The following is a 20,494-nucleotide window of genomic DNA, read 5'->3' as shown; positions in this document are numbered from 1 at the left end:
CTCTGTCATCTCACAGTAACAAGAGTTTAGCTTCATGCTTTAACCTCCCCGTCACCAAAACAAGCAAGCCCAGCTCTCTCAAGTCTCCCTGGAGGTCATGTGTTGTAAGCCGCCAATCGCTTGTACTTGCACCAGTGTTCCAGCATCCCTCTTGGAGTACCCGGAACTGTGTCCCAGGTGCAGCCTCTCCATCTCTGAGGAGAGGAGGTGTAATAACTTCCCTCAATCTGCTGGATACACTCCACCTTAATATAGTAGGCAGTTTGCCTTACTGATGGCAGGAACACATTCATCTAGTTATCATCCAGATAACTCCATCCCATCCAGACCCAGTGCACAGTGTAACTCCCAGATCTTTTTCCTCAGCCAGCCACTCCACAGCCTGCATGGATGCATCGAGCTATTCTGCACCGGGTGTAAAACTTTGCACATTTCCTTGTCCAATTTCCTGAAACTTTTGCTGACTCAGTCCTCAAGTTTATCAGGATCCTTCTGGTTTAATACTCTACCATTCAGTGTGTCAAACACTGCTTTTCCCTTGTCCATATAGCCAGTTGTTTCATTATAGAAGGCGTACCTTTGGTATCCTTTATTAGAAATTTATCTGCATTAAATAACTGATAATAGTCAGTTCTAAATCACTTGCAGCAAGTTTCTCTGTATATATTTTATGTTTTCTCTCTTAAGATTATGATTTCTTTCTTCATGATTGTGAGGCTTTGATACTACGCATTTCTCATAACAAATGTTCCAGGTAAGGTCAGTTTATGAGGTGCCAGGCATACCGTGCATTTCTCAGAACAAATATTCTAGTTAAGCTCAGATGATGATTGTCATCAGGAGCAAAATCCAGACTTAGTCACCACCTTCCTAAATCTCCCCAAGCATATAACATCATTGGATTTCACCTGCCTCTTGTAAAGACAGAAAGAAATACTGGAATGCACACATCCATTGGTAAGAAGTTACTCTGTTTTATGGGGTTTGTGCCAAGTGACCACCATGTTTTAGATCACTGTAAAGCATTGTTGTGAAGTAGAGTTAGTGGGCTGTGGGGTCTCCAACACTGCAGGTATGGAAAAGGAAGTTAAGACAAGCATCAGCCCAGAATAGTGTAGATATCATTGATCCTGCTTTAAGAGAGGTGATAGACTAAATGGCCCTTTGAGGTTCTTTCTTCTCCATTGGTTCTGTCAATTCCTCTGTAATCCAAGGAAAATAATTATTATACAAACATCTGGTAGACAAAAAGCTGAAACAGCAAAGTAAGACTGACAATGAGAATACAAAATGGCTAAAGGAAAGAAAGTATGCTACCATAGTTCAACAGTCTGAGCAGACAATGAAGAAAATAAATGACTATTTGTTTTTTACTTTAGAGACATAGGGAAGGAAGCAAGAAAAAACACAGAAAAGAAAAATCATGAATTACCCAGGTTGCATTAGTACTTCATTTTAGTTTACCAGTCACATTCAGATTTCCTTAAAAAATAGTATATTTTTCCCAAAGAAGAGTAGTGTAGCTGTGATGAAAATATGCCTTTTTGTTGCTATTCAAACAGTGCCTTATTGAATTAAATTTATAAAATGAAAGAGCGAAACACTAGAACACCTATCAGGTGGACTCATCGTGAATCTTGGGTTGTCATATTTAACCATATTTTCCAAGTTAGATGCAAGTATAATGAGAGCATAAAAAGATTTAGGAAGGATAGAGAGTCATAGTGAAAAGAGTGCTGAATCACGTTGATAATTGTGTGTTTTACTGAAGCACACCACGCTGCTGAGACTTCAGTGTGAGCACGTTTCAGGGAGAACAAGAACAAAAGTACACAGTAAACTATGCAGTTACTACAGAACACATAAATATTCACTCATTAAAATAATACAGAAAAACAACAAATCCATGTTATACTGGGATGCAAGAAGATGAGTAAACATTTGTTGTGGAGAGGATGCCTCCCTAAGAAGTCGAAGAGTGAGCCATATGCACACCGTCTGCAAGAGACCTCATAATATTCATGAGAGGTATAGTATTTTGAAGTATTGATCAAAGCATTTAACATTTTGCATTAGCTCAAAGAATGTTACTTGAACACTCTGTTCACTACTTATTTTTCAGGGGTTCCAAAGGATGAAAGAGTTTCAAGGACTTCAAAAGTTTGGACCTCATAATTGTTTGCAGGTAATGAAAATTCTGTAGTATTCCAATATAGTATTGTTCTGTAGGCTCTGAACCTGTAGACTGGCTTTCTGATGACCTACCAAATCGCACTTTCATTTTCAGGTTTTTTTATTCCATTTGTGCTTTTCAAGGCGAATTTAGAGCATGTAGTTTGCAGCTGCTGGACTGTGTTCAGAGTTCTGCAGGTACATAGTCCAGAAGATTGACAGATTTCAATGTACTTTTCTAGCATGATAGTATGATTTTTAGTGATGCCACTGACGAGCATTCTAAGCTTCTCATTTTTGTTCCAGATCTCACTTTGGATCCCTACTCCTATCGTTGATGTGTTTAAATCCAAAAGAACGAGAAATAATGAAGAAGAGTGAAAAACGAAGTCATAAAAAGGAAAGAATGTGCCTGGGATGCCTTTTGCCATCAAGCATGGTCATCCCATGCCATTAAGGATAGCATTTATCCAAGCCTTACATGAGACTGGTGAATAGAGTGGTCACTCCAATAGCATGCAGGTTTTTTCATGTTTTCAAAAAAACCATGGAGATTCTATTCATTAAAAAGTATTAAATATTACCAGCTGGGTCTTGTGAGAGTTTCTCTGAATGATTGCATAGCACAAAATGACAAATAAGGTGTACACTGTATAAACTTAAATTGCAGCATTCGTGGAAAGTGAAAATATTTTTCCAGAGTTGAAATTCCATGTCTTAGCCATCAGCGGAGTTGTGTGAGCTCTTTTATTGGAAACCTCTCCTTTTCTTAAGCGAATCCATATCATTGTAGCCAGCAAAATAAAGATATGCATGCTCTGTTTATCTGCAGCACACTTACTAACCAACAAATACTAATTTCTGCCAAAATAGTGTAAAATGCGTTTGCCAAAACTCAGTAAAAGCAAAATGAAGCAAATGAGCAAACAAGTGAAAAAACCCACACGACAAAAATGCAGCAAGTTCAATGCATTCCCAGAGAGCAGTCATTTCATACTACAGAATATCAGCAATGTGCAGCTTTTCGTTTCAAACCATATATGGTCCCAGTTATGCAGAAGAACACTCAAAGATACGCTGTTTAAGTCTTGAATGTGTACATAAATATTTTGACACCTATGGCCCTGAAAGGGAGCTGCCTCGAGTACTGTGTCCAGTTTTGGGCCCCCTCACCACAGAAGAGACATTGAAGTGCTGGAGCGTGTCCAGAGAAGGGCAACAAATCTGGTGAGGGGTCTGGAGAGCAAGTCTTATGAGGAGCGGCTGAGAGAGCTGGGGTTGTTTAGCCTGGAGAAAAGGAGGCTGAGGGGAGACCTTATCGCTCTCTACAACTACCTGAAAGGAGGGTGTAGAGAGGTGGGGGTTGGTCTCTTCTCCCAAGTAACAAGTGATAGGATGAGAGGAAACAGCCTCAAGTTGCTCCAGGGGAGGTTTAGACTGGATATGAGGAAAAAATTTTACACTGAAAGGGTTATTAAGTATTGGAACAGGCTGCCCAGGGAAGTGGTTGAGTCACGATCCCTGGAGGTTTTTAAAAGACAGGTAGACATAGTGCTTAGAGATATGGTTAGTGATGGTTTTTGTCAGAGTTAGGTTGATGGTTGGACTAGATGATCTGAAAGGTCCCTTCCAACCTAGACAATTCTATGATTCTACCCTAAAATGACAGCTGTACTTGTACTATTCCCCTCTTTATTGCTGAGCAGCTTGTTTTACTGATGATTAGTGCATTGCTTGACCCCTTCCACATTTAGTGAAGTCTTGGGGGACCATAAATTCTGCAGCAAACTGAAAAAAACCTCAAAGATGGGCCTTGCTAAGGCACGGAGAAGATTCATCAGGTGACGGGTTATGTTGCAGAGTGGGGACCATTGCCTCGGAAATATGTTTTCATGGAAAGTCCATTTTTGTTTTATTGTTATTGTCCATTAAGCTGTGTACTTGCTTCCCAGAAAGCCAAGCTGATTTGTCTGAACGTGCTACCTGAAAAATTATCATTTATACTGAAAACTCTGTGTCCTTATCATTATATTTCCTCATAGGGCCTGCACTAGACAACGCATGCTGAGCGGATCCTTTGAGGGGCAGCCTGCAAAGGAAAGGTCAATACTTAGTGTCCAGCATCATATACGACAAGAACGCAGGTAAACATGGACTGAAAGGATGGCTTAAAAATATTGTTAAAATAAAGGTGACAAAAAGAATTAAATTTGAGCAATACCTAACGTGTGAAAAACTGAAATGACTTACTTGTACAAAGAACTGAATTCTACATTCCTCATTGTAACCATAATGAAATTCATTGTACTGTATAAATGGAAAAAATGCCTTTTTATTTCAAATGTCATTTCCTTCGCCAACTATAAAGCTATCAATTTAAACATCAGAAGGAAAGAAATTGGCTTATGTTAGACCGGATTGAAAACAATTGAAGAACATATAAGCTTCTGATGTTAGCGAGAGAAAAATGATAAGAATTTGAGATAGTGGGTGACTGGAGAGCAGTGCTTTATAATGGCCATCCTATAAAGGTCAAAATTTCATCTTGAGCTGTATCGTTAAATTGATTATGATTGTTTCAGGTCACTGAGACATGGTTCCAACAGCCAGCGGATCAGCAGAGGAAAATCTCTTGAAACACTGACTCAAGATGTAAGTCCTCCTAGAAATGATGGTTTCAGTTTGAGAATATAAGAAATAAGAATATGTACTACGTAATAAATGCTTGTGTAAGATTAATGTCTATCTTTGATGTTGTTTACAATTTGTCTTTTGAAATCTCGAAATTAAGTCATAAAACAAATACTGTAACTGCATTAGAATTATCCTCAAAATAATTGACATGGTTGTTGCACTTATAGACTTACCAATTTTGAAACAACTTGCTGAGATAGATTCACTGAAGCTGTAGACACTACATTAGGAACACAACAATTGCTACCCAGGATACCTTAAAAAGCCTTACTCTGGAATTACACAAATCACTCAGGCTGGCAAAACAAGATTTCAAAATTTCCAATGGAAGTTTGACAATATTTTTCAAACACAAAAACTGTCAGACAAAAGGACAGAGACTAAAAGGGAGAACAGTAATCACAGATTTCACTGCGGTGTAGTTTCATGCGGATAAGGGCATTTTCGGTTCTGCAAATTCATAAGGATATTTTGTGGATCTCTCTGACTATGCAAATTCAAAGGGCGATATTAGTCCCTCCGTTTGCAAACTATGATAGTCATTTTCTAGATGTGCTTCATACTTAAAAACAACTGCATAGGAAGTAATTAATTAATTACCCTGCCCGGTAGCAGGAAGAAACTGTAGGTTAGTAACCTTTTAAAGAAACTATGGCTTTGCTTGTGTCCAGTAGTAAGGGTAACACCCAGCATTATCCCACCAGGAGTGCTCCAAAGACTCACTTAACTCTGAATAATAATTCTGATTGTACCCTCCACTGCCTGAGCTCAGGCAAACGTCCTCCCCTCCCTCCCTTTCCTCCCTCCCTGCGCTCTGTAGTCACTAACTCATGTTTTGCACAACTTGCCGCCCGGCAGCACGTGCGGCAGGCTTGGGAAGCTGAAAGGGTGTCGAAAGCCCTTTCTTTCCCAGTCTTTTCCCTTAGTAACTTTGATGGTATTCATTCCGGTTCAGAGAGATCCGCTGAGCTTACAAAACCTTTGCTTTTAAAGTTAAAAGTCGCATTGGATGGGACTTCACGCATGAAATTAAACCTGAAATTAACCTTGATGAAAATAAGCAGCCTTGTGCTGTGGGTAGAAAATACTGTACAAAACGCTTGACTGAGTTGATGTGCAGTGCATTTGGAAATAAAGATTTTTCATTTGAATCTTTCTATGTAAAATACCGTATCTTGCTTTCATCTGAAACATTAAAAAACACCAACCCCCAGACCTCATTTAAAAGGAATCGTTTTGCTTCTAGCACTCCAACACAGTGAGATACAGAAATGCACAGAGAGAAGACAGCGAGATAAAGATGATCCAGGAAAAAAAAGAACAAGCTGAAATGAAAAGGTATTTAAAAATTGAAAGTCTGAGTGCACACTTTTCTGTATTAATTATTCTCTGTATGAAGTAAAAACTATCAAGTCATGATGAAAAAAGAATGAAGTGTAAGTGATGTTTTTGCCAGGTATAATGCGTATCACTTAATAATTTACATCCTGTCTTTCAAAAGGAAAGTCCAAGAGGAGGAGCTGCGAGAGAATCACCCATATTTTGATAAGCCACTTTTCATAGTTGGTCGTGAGCACAGATTCAGGAATTTCTGCCGAGTGGTGGTACGCGCTCGCTTTAATGCGTAAGTTGATTCCACATCAACGGCTGGTTCAGACAAGTGCTTACTTTTATGTCCTCAGAAATCTAGGTCTAACTTTCATTTTAAAAGGAAACTGCATATATATAATGTGGTCACCACACGAGCTGGCAGTCATATATGGTATGTATATATGTATGTATAGTCTTGCTGTTGGAGGAAAGGAAGCGGTAAAATGCTTTGTAAGGGCAGACATGTCCGAGCAGCCTGCGTGGCTGAGATGGGACAAAACGGTGGGGAAACTGCAGGCATGAATTGAGTGGAAAGGGGAATGTTTTGTACCCCCAGTTTTAGACCTTGGGCAGTCAGCTTGTTATTCCCTTCCTATTCGTCATCATAAGGCGGGAAGTCTTTATACACCAACAGTTACTCAAAGAATAGAAAAAGATGAAGAGAGATGAGTCCCACTTTGTTCACCCGAAGACTCCTTAGCCCATAATTAGAGACCCAGAATGGGAGGGGGTGTTCAGCTGTGGGAGACAAAAGGAAGAAAGCTGAGAGCACAAGCAGCTTGATATAAAATCATCTTATAGCTCTTTTTTTAAACTTCTGTCTATGGCTGCTACCCTAATTTTGAAGGGTTAATGCATGTCACCTTGCGAGCAGACAGCGTAAGACAGAAGCTAGCTCAAGGCTATGAGCCTGGCGCTTGGAAGACCTGGCTTCGGCACCTGCTTTACTATTGATTTTCTCTGTGCCCTTCAGCAAATTACTTCTAGGTAGAACAACAGGAAGGTTAGATACTCAGTTTTACAATACCCATATTTAAGCGTTCTGACACCTATGTAGAAGCCCATCCTTGAGTTCTTGAGTTAGGTGCCTACTTTTCTATGCAGCTGCTAACTTGATTGCGGTTCACTGGTCCAGGAAGCAGCTGCAAATTAAAACAGCAAAACAAAACACACAAACATGCATTCCTATCCACTTGTCAAATACATGTCAGTGCCTCTTAGCATTGTGGAGTGCCCGAGGGTAACAAGATATGTATATTATCAACAGTTTAATTAAAACATTTGCAATTAGGAGAGTAAACTCATTTTGTTAAACAGTCGGGTTTTTGTTTATTTAAATCCTACCTACTTCATTGTAGGATTCGTTGTCCCACACAGCTTGTGAAGTAAGATATTCTAGATGTCTTTTTCAAACAGATAGGATACATATTTCGTTCTAGTAAAAAAGGCTGAGGAGTGCCACTGTATACAGTGTGCGGAAGAGATAGGAGCTTAAGAAGACAAAAAAGTCAGTGGGTTCAGTGGGAAGGCACCAAAACCAGTATATTCTGTATACTGACTGGTGTAAGTGGGTGAACCTGGCCTGTGGAAGATGCCTCTTGTTCTCCTTGTATGCGTCTTGTATTGTTGTAATTCATAACCATGAAATCTCTTCTGCTGGTAACGCTTCAAGTTAGGTCAGTCCATTTTTCATTTCAAGCTCAGCGAGAAAGCGATGGCAATTTCTCATCCCAGTGGCCAGAGCCCTCGCATGGGATACAGGAACCCTCAGTGCAGATCCTGTCTTAGCATGATTTGCTACAAGGATTTGAAAGATATGTAAAAAGTGCCCCTAACCAGTTGGGGCAGGGGAGCCTTCTTGGATAGGATTCTTGTAGTTTCTCCTGCTGAAGCCGTTCTGCTTTGCATATGAAGGCTAAATAGTTGCTGGAGCAAGAATTTAACTCATTTCGCCTAGATATGTGCTTATTACTTACAGAGTGGTTCTCACTCTCTCTGGATGTAGGTGGAGCAATTTCACAGGAAGATTCAGATATGGAGAATCTAGAAATATTCATCAGAAAACAATTGAAGAAGTAATAAAAGGAGGGACTCTTTATCAGGGAGTGTAATGACAGGACGAGGGGTAACAGTTTCAAACTGAAAAGAGGGGAGATTTAGATTGGATATTAGGAAGAAATTCTTTACTGTGAGGGTGGTGCGGCACAGGAACAGGTTGCCCAGAGAAGTTGTGGATGCCCCATCCCTGGAGGTGTTCAAGGCCAGGCTGGATGGGGCTTTGAGCAGCCTGGTCTAGTGGGAGGTGTCCCTGCCCATGGCAGGGGGTTGGAACTAGATGATCTTCAAGGTCCCTTCCAACCCAAACCATTCTGTGATTCTGTGACTCTATAAAGAAATAGGACTTGTGGAAGGATTATTTTTGTGTCAGCTGAGGATATGGTCCAAGAGGTTTTGTAGAAAGAACTCCTGAGGAAGCACTTTGGAACAAAATTCAGTGGCAGGTTATCCCCCACCCCAAGCAAAATACAAAACTAAGTCCTTGCTTACAAAAGCAAGATCCAAAAAATCAGCAGTTTGAAGAATCTTTAGAGGAATTACAGGTAGGCCGTGAATTAAAGTGATACTAGCTGTTTTGATAATATGATTAAAGTGGCATAGAATTAAATGAAACTTACACAGACGTTTTAAATTAAGCCAAGATAAAACGTAGCCTTGATTTTGGATATAAACTATTTTGAGGTGATGGATGCATGGTATAATTATAATGCTGACTAAAACAAAATGGAAATGACTGTATCTTTTCTTCTTTTTATAGTTCTAAAACAGATCCTGTTACTGGAGCTGTGAAAAATACCAAATACCATCAGCTTTAGTAAGCACTGCAAAAGTAACTTTGCTTGGTCACATAAGCCTGCAGTATAAGTGTGTGAGCACACACATGCATGTATCTGTGCATGCACATGTATATTTCTTTTCTTTTTTTTTTTTTTCCCCCACAAAAAAGGTTTTTCTTTCTATGGAGTTGTTTGGGGAGGAAGATGAATGGGAAGAGGATTTTTCTTCTTTTCTTCTTCTCTTGCATGTCACTTCCCTCGTTTTACTACGCATTTCTGAAATACTGAAATCTTTGACACTCCTCAGCTGAATTTGTTTTTTATCGGAAAGTGCTTAACTGTGGTGTAGGCACAATTCAAGGGACACAGCACTCTTGGAATTTCTGTAATGGTTATCCTTATGTATTGTTCACAGTGACTTGCTGGGTTTGGTTACTTACCTGGACTGGGTCATGATCATTGTTACTATATGCTCCTGCATTTCCATGATGTTCGAGTCCCCCTTTAGAAGAGTTATGCATGCTCCAACACTCCAGGTACTGTCGGTGAACCATTTTACATTTAATGAAGCACAGCCACCTTGTTTTTCTCCACTGCCTGTTCCTAAGCTATGACTGTTCTCTGCTTTGAATTTCAGATTGCTGAATATGTTTTTGTAATATTCATGAGCATTGAGCTTAATCTGAAGATTATGGCAGATGGCTTGTTTTTTACACCAACAGCTGTTATTAGGGACTTTGGAGGAGTTATGGACATATTTATATATCTTGTAAGTTTTTATATTTGTGGGAATTTTCTGTAGCATTCTTAATTTTGATCTCTTTGGATATATAAAATGTTTGTTAATGTTAAAAAGTTTGGCTCTGCACCTTGGTGCAAATGCGGTAGTGTAATTAGTGTACAAACACCACTGTTTTCGTGTGCAGTCCGTGTGTCCAAATACCTGTTTAGACATCTAAAAATGCACTGACATTCGATAAGCACCTGGCAACTTAGTGTAGGGCCACTGTATGGCCCCTTTTAAATGTTTATTTGTTGATCTGTTTTAATTGTCAGACTTCATTTCATTCCAAAATAACCTCGAGGTCTCTGACCTTGCTTTGGTATTTTTAAGCAGGAGAATTTTTATTTTACGTATTTCTTAGCCATTCATTGCTTCCTCCCCTCTTGACAGTTCTCCTGCTTTATAGAAGATGTTTGAAAAGCCTCTATCATTTGACAGAAGGGCACATCCTTGTTGCTGGTGTTGCTATGGCAGAAAGAAAGCAAAGCAGCGTCTTTCTGTATTCCACACCTATCAGTACTGGTTCGCAGGAAAAAATTGTTCTACTGTTTTCTTTGTCCCCTGGAGATTTCTTGCATTCCATTCAAATACAAGAGAAGGGGGTCCGTTTCCCCTTCACATATGACAATAAACACCACAGAACGTGTCAAAAACAGTGCTCAGTATAATACAGTATGAAACATTTTCTAACTGAAGAAATCACTAAGCAAAATGGCTTTGATGGATTTAGATTAAATCTTTCAGAGATTAATCCACCGGACAGATGTGCTGCATAAAATTTGTCACGATCAATTTGTATCAAAGATTCCGTTGTTAGCATAAATAAAAATGTGCATACTTCAACAAAACTCCTACTGTGGTATGCATAATCAGTATGTGCATTAGGTCATTGAAATCCCTCTGAATCCCTCTGCTTATCTGAAGGAAAATTTAGGTGGTGTAGTTTGGATATTCCAAATGTGCCTGTGGTCGTCTTAAACGAATATGAAAGAAAGTGAGGAGCACTGGCAAATTTTGCTTTGGTGGGGTGGCTGTCTCTTACCACTGTCGTTTTTAACAAATGATATTATGTTTTAAATCGTATTGATGATGTCAGCTTGATCCTCCACTTTCTGTGTGCTTACCTCTTTGTAACTTTCTCACCTCTGTCCCCCTATAACAACATTGACTTTATAAATACTTTTTAAAAAAGATAAAAAGTAATTGACAGACTTTATAATCAATAGCTATCTGTCAGAGATCGTTCAGGCTACAAGACAGAACCACGCTGCTTGAAAACAGCATTTTATATACATTCCAAATGTATATATAATATCTGTGTGGTAAAACCACACAGTGACAAAACTACTTTTGCCTGTAACAAAGTGGTAGGGAAAACTGGCAAGGAAACTGTTAACAGAGTTTGCAGGTGAGGATATCTCAGTTTCAGGGTAGAGTCTGTGTTTGAAATGAGAAGGGGGGAGAGAAATGATGCTGCCTGCTACAAGAATATAGTCCGTGTCTATGCTCTGAATCAGCCAATTTGATTTCTTCTTCTGGAACTGTTTCATCTGCTGAAAAGAATAAAACAGATTTCGAGTCAAAGGGGAAGACAGAGGCTGAAGCTGATGTCCATTAGTTAGGACAATCATCTAGGCACAGGAGATCCAAGTCCTTTTGCTAAATTAGGCTTCTTTTGCCTTGATCTTCCTTTTAATTTTAAGGAAGAGGAGTGCTTATTTATATATTTATATAGCACATCTTCTGTGCTGTGCCTATGTCAAGTAAGACATTGTAAGCCTAATGCTTCTTTGCCTTTTCCTGCTCTGTTTCCTCAAGGTAAGCTTGATATTCCTGTGCTGGATGCCTCAGAACGTCCCTGCCAAATCTGGGGCTCAGCTCTTAATGGTGCTCCGCTGCCTCCGACCTCTTCGAATTTTCAAACTGGTCCCTCAGATGAGGAAAGTGGTGAGAGAGCTGTTTAGTGGCTTTAAGGAAATCTTTTTGGTATGTGCCAATTGTTTTGTTCTTGTTCTTAAAAAGGAGATATGGAGGAGTAATAAGATACCATTTTGCTATAAGGTTTATGTTTCTTGATCTTTTCTCCATTGTTGTCTATTTACTTTTCATTGTAGCTACCACTGCAGATGACCACAGAACAGGTTAAAAACTAGGAATATAAGTAACTCATTTACATTTATACTGAATAATGCTGTTGTAATAATTCTTTTATAAATTATACTATTTGTTCAGTATGTATTCGTCCATAATTATATACAAGGACTACTGAAATAAAATCTAACCCATATTCACAGTTCTAGTTGGGGAAAGGAAGATGAGAAGTAGGGTATGGCAGCTCTGCAAGAACAAAAGTAAACCTGGCTTCCAAGCTGAAGGTCTCTATATCCAAGTTTTTTGAGGGACAACCAGAGACAATGCAGTTTTCCATCACAGATCTGGATCTCATTGTTATGTCACTGTTTTTATTATTATTATCATTATTATGCAGTAATAATAATAATAATAGTCTGTGATTTCTTCATCAGAAGAACCTCATCTATCGTCTTGGGACTCAACTTTCCCTAAGTGATATGCGTCAGCCTAAACAACAGACATTTTATTCCTGAACAGAATACTGTATTAGGTCAGGTTGTTATAAAAAGCTAAGCTACAAAGTATTTGCAGGCAGTAATAGAACAAGGACAAAAGGTATAAAGCTAGTTACCATTTCATAGATACTGTATCCTATTAAAGATATTTACATCATAATTTGCTCATGCATATCTTTATTGTAGCTATCTTGGATTTATATATCTAACAATGGCTTATTCAGATTAATTAGTAAAGCCTGATTCAGCAAAAGAGAAGCAGCACATATTTAAGTACTTGAAGAGTTCTCTTTAAAGTGAATGGCAGTTCTTATGCATGCAGAATTTAGCAAGGTTGCACACTGAGTGCAAAAAAGCTTTTATCCTTATCTACAATTCTTAGATTATATGGTAATAATAATAATATGAATAATAAGACAGCGCCAGGTTACTGGATCAGAACCTAAAGTAACATGTCGGTTATGAAAGCCTTGTCTCCCGGTGTATACAACAAAATGATCCTCCCTGCAGTTCACAGAAGGCTCTGACCCCCTTTTTCAAGCCTGCAGGAGGAGAGCTTGACAAGCCTAACTTCATCTTTACAGGTTTCTATTCTTTTGCTGACATTAATGCTTGTTTTCGCAAGCTTTGGAGTGCAGCTATTTGCTGGAAAACTGGCGAAATGCAATGATCCACACATCATCTCTAGGGTAAGAATTGCTTTCCTGCTTCGAAATAATCGTATGCTGGGCTCTCTCTGCCTGCTGGGGAAAGCTAGTGGGGCCATCAGAGCTGTCAACTGAGAGATGGAGATCTTGGGCACTTTCTTGTTCCGAAGCATGACGATGGAGGGAATGGTGATAAAGGACTGAGGGAGTGAGGGTGAGGCTGGGTTTTCATGTAAAAAAGTAAAGCAAGTTCAAATATCTGGGACTGTCTGAAAAAGCTGTATTATCTGCAAAGGACTGGATGTCTCGCAGAATTAACCATGGAATGAACATGACATCTTTGCATTCCTAGGTCAGCAGCTATAAAATAGGTTAGGCTGCTGGAGTCCAAAACACTGGGAACGCTACGTAGGTTACATAAAGAAAGTTAATAGTGTTTCGTACTCCATTTGGAGAAATGTCGTCATCACCTAGAGAGAGCGGTGGTTTTTAGGGAAGAGGTGAAAGGCCAGATAGTCTTGCAAAATGAAAAGCACTCTCAGTCCTGGAAGGAGAAGGAGTTTTTGAGTCCTTCCTAAGATGCGTTTTTCCTTTGGGTAAGCGTCCATGACTATTAAACCCAGACCTGTGAATAACCCTTCATTTCTGTTTACATTGCCTCCCCATCATGGCAAATGTGCTGTCTATACTGGCATTTTGGCACCTCTCACGGGCCATTGTTTAATCTCAGGCTGTGGTTTATTTCACTACAGGAAGATTGTCATGGCATCTTCAGAATAAATGTAAGTGTTTCCAAAAATCTCAATTTAAAGTTAAGACCTGGAGAGAAAAAGCCTGGATTTTGGGTGCCACGAGTCTGGTGAGTTGCTACACATTGGACTATCTTTCTTCAAAAACTCAGTTGTTGATATATAAAATGCCTCAAATGTCATGGCATTAAACTGCTGATGGAGGGTTTTTATTGTAACTCAAATGATAATAAGGGTAAAAATTCTGGTATATTTAGTAAAAACACAGATATATGACACTTTTCCACTTACCTGCTGTTCTATTCATAAAGCAGAAAGGAATAAAATACTTGTAGGTGCTCAACCTAGATAGGAATTAGAGATGATTACTATTACAGCGGGAGTTATTGACTTGAACCAAAATTATCACTTAATTGTGCTTTAGTACTATTGTGAAGACATCTTGAGAGCCATACATCAACAGCAGAACCTAAGAATACACAGGAAAAGATGGGAAGAAAAAGAAATGGAAATCAACCTGCCTACAGCTACCCACAAAAAAAACACCAATGAGCAAGTCATACCTAAACCCAGTCTTTCTCTTCTATGGCTGTCAACCATGCCAGCTAGCAGCTTCTTTCCCTTTCCAGCGCAGGGAATCCTTGTGGTGTATCTGGTGCAGTAGTGCAGTAAAACATGACTGAAGAGCTAACTTTATGTTTATGATTAGTACTCTGATAAAGTCCATTTAATATTTCCCAATGCCTGAACAGGCGAAATCCCCCTCTCTTTAATTGTTTATATTTTTAAGTTGGTTGGCTTTTTGCAAAATCAGCTAAACATCCACAATTATTTTAATTGACTCTGTGCGTGGATAAAGGATGTACCAGCAGTGGTAGATTCAGAGCCATCCTACACTAATGAAATAATGTGCTGTGATTTGAACAGTCAGTGAAACTCTGACATCTGCAGAAGTCTTTGTTTCTGTATGCTTCAAACAAATTCTTCCTCAAGTAAGCAAATTCAATCCTCTTCAGCTTGATCCAGAAATAAGCAAAAACTGTCCTAATCAGCATGACTGTAAACTTTGGGAAATTTTTTGTTATTGCAAAAAAATGTTTTACTGCAAGGATATTTATACCACCTGTTGGCTGTGTCAGGCCAGATTTTCAAGAGCCAGATGTATAAGGACCAAATTTAAAAGAAAGAACTACGTCTGAGAGCTCTCTTTTTCACTGAATGTTGGATTTTTCAGAAGCACCAAGCACTTACAAATTCTTCTCGAATACAACTACTTACCTTGTAAATTCTTGAATATTAATTGGGCATCTTGGATTACCTGTCTGGGATTGTAGAGGTAGAGCAATGTGCAAACCTATCCCAAAAAGGATACTTAAAATGTTCAGCTGGAAACATCCCCTTGAATCTCAACTGACACAAAAGGTCAGAGCATGTGGTATAAGAAAGGCAAGCAGATATGATGTCCTCACAGTAAGTTTTGCTTTAGAGCATCAGTTCCCGATGATAATGAAATAAGGAACAACATTTTCTAAACAATGTCACTGACTTTGGGCTCTGAATGATTTATGTGGGTTTGAGACTGGCCTCCTTCAGGTAAATTTATTTTAGAATTTAGCCAATGCCATCAGATCCGTTTTTTTAATGAGTGCTGTATTTTGCTAATTTCATTGACAAAATCACTAAAATGCAGCAACATGTTTTAAATTTTATTACTGTGAATCAGATTTTGAATAACAAAATAAAACATAAATAGGGATCAAGAAAGATTATGCTGCACATATTTATTGCTGTTGCTATTCTTTTGTTATTCTTGAGACAGAACTTTGAATGATATATTCCAGAGGCTTTCACCTGAACATGGCAAGGCATTTAAATGTTAGTTAGACTATGAAGAATCAAAGTAACAAATAGAAAGAACAACTGTATTGCTGAAGTCACACCTATTTGTGTACTGCATTTCAGGGCAAATCCTCGGAATTTTAATTTTGACAATGTGGGGAATGCAATGCTGGCACTATTCGAAGTTCTTTCATTAAAAGGCTGGGTGGAAGTCAGAGATGTTATTATTCATCGCGTTGGGCCGGTAAGGAAACACATCAGAGTCTTTGAATTCTACAGCACATACTTTGATTTGTTTTAATGATTAATCGTATTTTTGTCTATTCAGATCCATGGAATCTACATTCATGTTTTTGTATTCCTTGGCTGCATGATTGGACTGACCCTCTTTGTTGGAGTTGTCATCGCTAATTTCAATGAAAACAAGGTACTGAGTGAGGTTGTCTATCATGTGTAGAACTGGCTCTGTAAGAAACTCGAAACTGATATTACACTGTCTGCGCTACCTCATAAAACTGCCTTTAAAACTGAGTTACAAAGCAAGCCTGCAAGCCCGAAAGTGGCTTCAGCCACACCTGATCCATATTTGCTACAAAACTCAAGCCTGGGATGATAGCAATCCATCACACACTCTTTCAAAGCTGTCTGAGTTTATTTACAACGCAGGCATGTTGGCAGATGGAAGTTGAACCTAAAGCACAATGTATTTACAGATGCTCCACATTCTGCTGTTTTAGTTCGATGTAGGCATACAGGCGGTAGCAGGTGAAAAGGCATGTTATGCTTGTACGTGTTACAACTAACGGGCCTCATTATAGCCCTGCAATTGCAGTATCTCAGATCCAAAGTAAAGCTGCATGGCTTTTTCCTGTCAAGCAGCAGAGTACCTTGTAAAATTAATTGTCTATCACTGAAACAAAAAACTAGCTAGTGTTCTAGGAAAAAACTGCAGTTCACATGGGCTTTGCAGATTACCCTGAAAAGTAGAAAAACCCATCCCCAGGTGAAGCGTTACAGAGCAGCTCACATCTGCACTTCCTAATGATAGCATCCTCTGGATGGGACTGCCACGTACACACTGCACGGCCCTTAATATGACTGTTTTTTTCTGAACCTCTTGTGGCGCCCCTGTGGCACCAAGACACAATTATTAATTTTTATCATCTTTCGGTTCAAAGTGCCCAAAAATAATGAGATGTCTGTGTTGCAGCTAGCTACAGTGATATTTTTATCACTGTAGGTACTGGAGGGAAGGGATGATTGTGTGCTCTGGGACTTGGGGGTGGAAAAGAAGCCAGTGTGCTAGTGCTGGAGACAAACTGGGTGCTGGCCGTGGCCCTGCTATGGCCCTGACCCCAACTCTGTAGCAAGGACAACAGTTGGGTTTGCCCGTCAAGAAAAGCACTTGACTGCTTCTGGAAGGGAGCTGAGCGGCACACTGTTGTGTGTCCAGTGCGGGCGAGCAAGGTATCATGAATTGAAGTCAAACGGGCTGTGAGCCAAATAAATAGCCTAAAACCCCTGCTGTTCAGAAGGTATTTTTATACCTGCATGCTTCCAGTGTAATTTTGGTGCGATGAAGTGCAATCATTCTTGTTAAAATACATCTGTTCTGGAGAAAAAGGAGCAGTATGCTTTTCAATTATTTTCTTACTCGCTAGATTTTGACTAGTGAATTAACAAAGCTGAAATTTCTCCAGCATGAAAATCCCACTGGATTTTCATAGATGCTTTTTTCCCTTCCTGTTTAGTTTTGTAATGTTACTTTTCCTTCAAATGTTTCTGCGTTACACTGATGAGTAAAAAATATTTTTTGGCAAGTCTTGAAAAAAATACTTAAGTCATTTTATTTAAATTACAGGTCATTCAAATATTATTTGAAAGGCTAAAACTATTTTAATGTATGTTTCTGTCATGTACATCATAGTTCATGGAACTCTACTGAGATGTTAGCTGAGCTTTTCTGTCATATAAATTGTTTCTTCATTCCCCTTTACACTTTCTACACCTGCTCACAGGCACGAGTGTAAGCAAGAAGGAGAAGTATCACATTGCAGAGTTTGATCTTAAATACCTTTTGACCATGGCTGATCAAAATCTTTCCTTTACCCTGTTGAGGTGTGGTGCCCGTGGTGTTGAGGAGCAAGGAAGTGATGCATTTCCCCTTTAGTTTTGCATGTGGCCTTGAATGTGTGTGTCATGAATTCTGAGCCAGCTCTGTAGGCAATGGAGAGTCATCAGGAGCCACTCGCTGCTCTGGGTGGCCTTGCTCCACCAACAGGCATATGGTTTTGGCCATTGTCATAGAAATAAAAAGGTACCAGAGCAGCTGGATCCTTGCCCTTACTAGTATGACTTTTACTATGCTTTTGTGTTGGTAGACCTGATCATACTACGTGCTGTCAATCTCCTAACAGTGTTTTCACTCTTAGTTCCCACTCTTTCCATTGGAGTCACGCACAAGATCAAGTTCACTGTGTCAGCCTGTCTCCTGCAAAGGCAGCTTGTGAGGTTTCTTTCACAAATTAGTGAGATGTCATTAACTCATAACGTGATATTCACCTGTGTAGTCAACCGTGGAATAAGGTTATGTGGGCCAATCCACAGGTTACTTCTGAAGTGATTTATCCACAATATCAGTGTAAATCTTTCACCAGTGGCTTGTGGGGTTTTTTTAAGGTTTGAGATATGAACTTGAATGAGGGAAAAAAGCCCTTAATTGTATGTGACTGCGTATCAGATTCATATTTCATTCCCTCCTCCTAGATATGCAGCTTTAAAGACACAGGACAGCTCATATTCATGTGGAAATTGAAAGTTTGTGTGATTCAAAATGAGAAGGACTAGGGAGGTGTGAACACGAGGCTTATAAGGATTGTGATCACAGGAGATAATTAAACAATTCATCTTAGCCCAGATTGCCCCTGCATGAGCTGCCAGTGTAAATGTGGAAGTCTGAGGTGTAGGGCCTGAATTAGGGTTCCCATTGTTTTCAGAAAATTATCTAATTTTTGCATTTATCGTTTTGGGGTGGTTTTCTCTGCTTGTACGTTTTCCTCAAACTATAACCACCTTTTCAGGTATGAATGCTCTAGTCCCTTAATTCCGTATCTGAATACAGGGAAGGCATTAGTCTGAACATCAGAGAAGCTACTAACTAATAACAGTTCTCTGTAAATGACACAACAGGAACATCATGCAATATTTCTATAGAATTTACATGGTACTAAAAAGACAGTCAGTATAAATTATTTGTGAATAATGTCATCTGGTTCAGCTTCTTCAGTTGTTTCTTAGTAATTTCAGGTAGCTACTGCAGCATGTAATGTTTGGTTTTCTCTCTTTGTTCTTGAATACCTGTTAATTTTTATGTATTTACTATAGGGAAAAGAAAACGTCTTCAGATTTCAGTTGAAAAGATTAATAGGTTAGTTAATTGTGCAGTGGGGAAAAAAATCTCAGCACAATCAACATTCAAATAGAGTGAAGAAATGGCCAGGAACTGAAAAAAAAGTGAAGTAAGGTAGAGAGAAGGCCAATTACTCCAGAAAGAAAAGAGCAAAATAGTCCACTGTGGGAGGTTAAGTTGCATCTTCTTTAAACAAGTTACTTGGCTGAGCTATTTAAGTGTTTTAAGTAGGTGTTGGCTTCAGAAAGTTCATGGCTGATACGTGGTTAGAGTAGTGCCAGGAGCTGGTGAGGAGGGTCAGAGTTGGGCACTATTTTACATGAGAACAGCCACAAAAACCAAACAAACAAGCAAAAAAAACCCAAAATATTTCTGATATGTCATAGTGTTTCAGGTGAGCTGTGGGAGCTGCAGGCCTGGGACTGGGTCAGACTGGGAAGTACCATGGGCAGTTTTGAGCTGGGTCCTCAGCTGTCCCAGCAACAGGGCAGGAGCCCAAAGCGTTCCACCAACCCCTGCCTGTCACTTGCCACAGCTCTCAAGGGCCACCTGTTCCATCAGCAGTGAAGATGTGATCGACTCAAGTATTACCTGGCAGTTTTGAGCTGAAGTCCGAATGCAAACGCAGCTCCTCCACCAGCAGTCCCACTCGCGGGGCTCTGCTCTGTGGTCCCCTTACAATGATCCCGCCAGTGGAAGTGGTAGTTTCTGAGCAGCAGAGCCACTTGTCATCACTATTTCTAAATTTTACAAAAGTCTGCTTTTTTTGCCACCTTTTGTCTTCTTTGCAGTTTCTGAATGGTACAGTTTGGGCCTGACCCGAGTCATAGGCATCCTTACATCAGTCACTTTGCCCACATCGTGTCGGAAGGCACCTCCTCCCAGGGTGCCGTTAGGGGACGCAGCTCCATAAAGAGATTATGTCCACTGAGAGGGAGCTCTCTGGACCTTATCAGCCGCACAGCCAGCCGCAGTTCCAGCGCCTACACAAGCCAATGCCCAGGCGAGCCCCAGAGATCACACCAGCCCTTGCCCAGCTCGGTGCGGCTCCGTGCTGACCGGGGGAACAGATGAGTGTCTGGGAGACAGGCTTGTGACATTTACCTTGAAATGGTCTCCGCTGTTTCTGTAACTCCAGACTCCTTCCATGAGATTTTACAGTTCTCTGAAGTGATGATGGCCTCATTTTGTTTTGAAGGTCATTTTAAATAACGGTGAATTCTGTTTGGGGTTTGCTTTTTTCTTCCTGTATTATGAAAACACACACATTACCATCTACCACCACCTGCCCTAAAGGTGTGTCTCCACCTCTCCTTGTGCTTCCTTTGTGGAGACTGTTGTAGATTCATAGCATACTATTGTTTGATTTCGATTACACCCCAAGCAGAAGAGCTGTGGAGAGCGGCA

At 39.8% G+C, this 20,494-nt stretch overlaps 1 protein-coding gene and 1 long non-coding RNA gene across 3 annotated transcripts in view; both read left to right on the top strand.

The window, feature by feature from the left end:
* The window catches only part of NALCN (sodium leak channel, non-selective), a 239,167-nt gene that overhangs the window by 196,993 nt on the left and 21,680 nt on the right, over positions 1-20,494 (top strand). Inside the window, exons 19-30 of one of the 2 annotated variants that reach the window (XM_063337098.1) lie at positions 4,215-4,316; positions 4,755-4,824; positions 6,113-6,204; positions 6,368-6,490; positions 9,053-9,109; positions 9,487-9,607; positions 9,709-9,840; positions 11,674-11,841; positions 13,028-13,132; positions 13,843-13,949; positions 15,802-15,922; positions 16,007-16,105. In XM_063337098.1, coding sequence (XP_063193168.1) covers positions 4,215-4,316; positions 4,755-4,824; positions 6,113-6,204; positions 6,368-6,490; positions 9,053-9,109; positions 9,487-9,607; positions 9,709-9,840; positions 11,674-11,841; positions 13,028-13,132; positions 13,843-13,949; positions 15,802-15,922; positions 16,007-16,105 — 1,297 coding nt within the window. The remainder of the gene's footprint in view (positions 1-4,214; positions 4,317-4,754; positions 4,825-6,112; positions 6,205-6,367; positions 6,491-9,052; positions 9,110-9,486; positions 9,608-9,708; positions 9,841-11,673; positions 11,842-13,027; positions 13,133-13,842; positions 13,950-15,801; positions 15,923-16,006; positions 16,106-20,494) is intronic. The other variant, XM_063337103.1, reaches the window with a different exon arrangement.
* LOC134516678 (uncharacterized) lies at positions 951-2,561 on the top strand. The gene is made up of 3 exons (XR_010071400.1): positions 951-2,028; positions 2,123-2,185; positions 2,479-2,561. It is a non-coding gene; the product is annotated as an uncharacterized LOC134516678 (long non-coding RNA).

Source organism: Chroicocephalus ridibundus, chromosome 1, assembly GCF_963924245.1.
Source record: "Chroicocephalus ridibundus chromosome 1, bChrRid1.1, whole genome shotgun sequence".
NCBI classification, from domain to species: domain Eukaryota; kingdom Metazoa; phylum Chordata; class Aves; order Charadriiformes; family Laridae; genus Chroicocephalus; species Chroicocephalus ridibundus.
The sequence above is the reverse complement of the archived record's forward strand: the minus strand, read 5'-3'. Positions and strand labels throughout refer to the sequence as shown.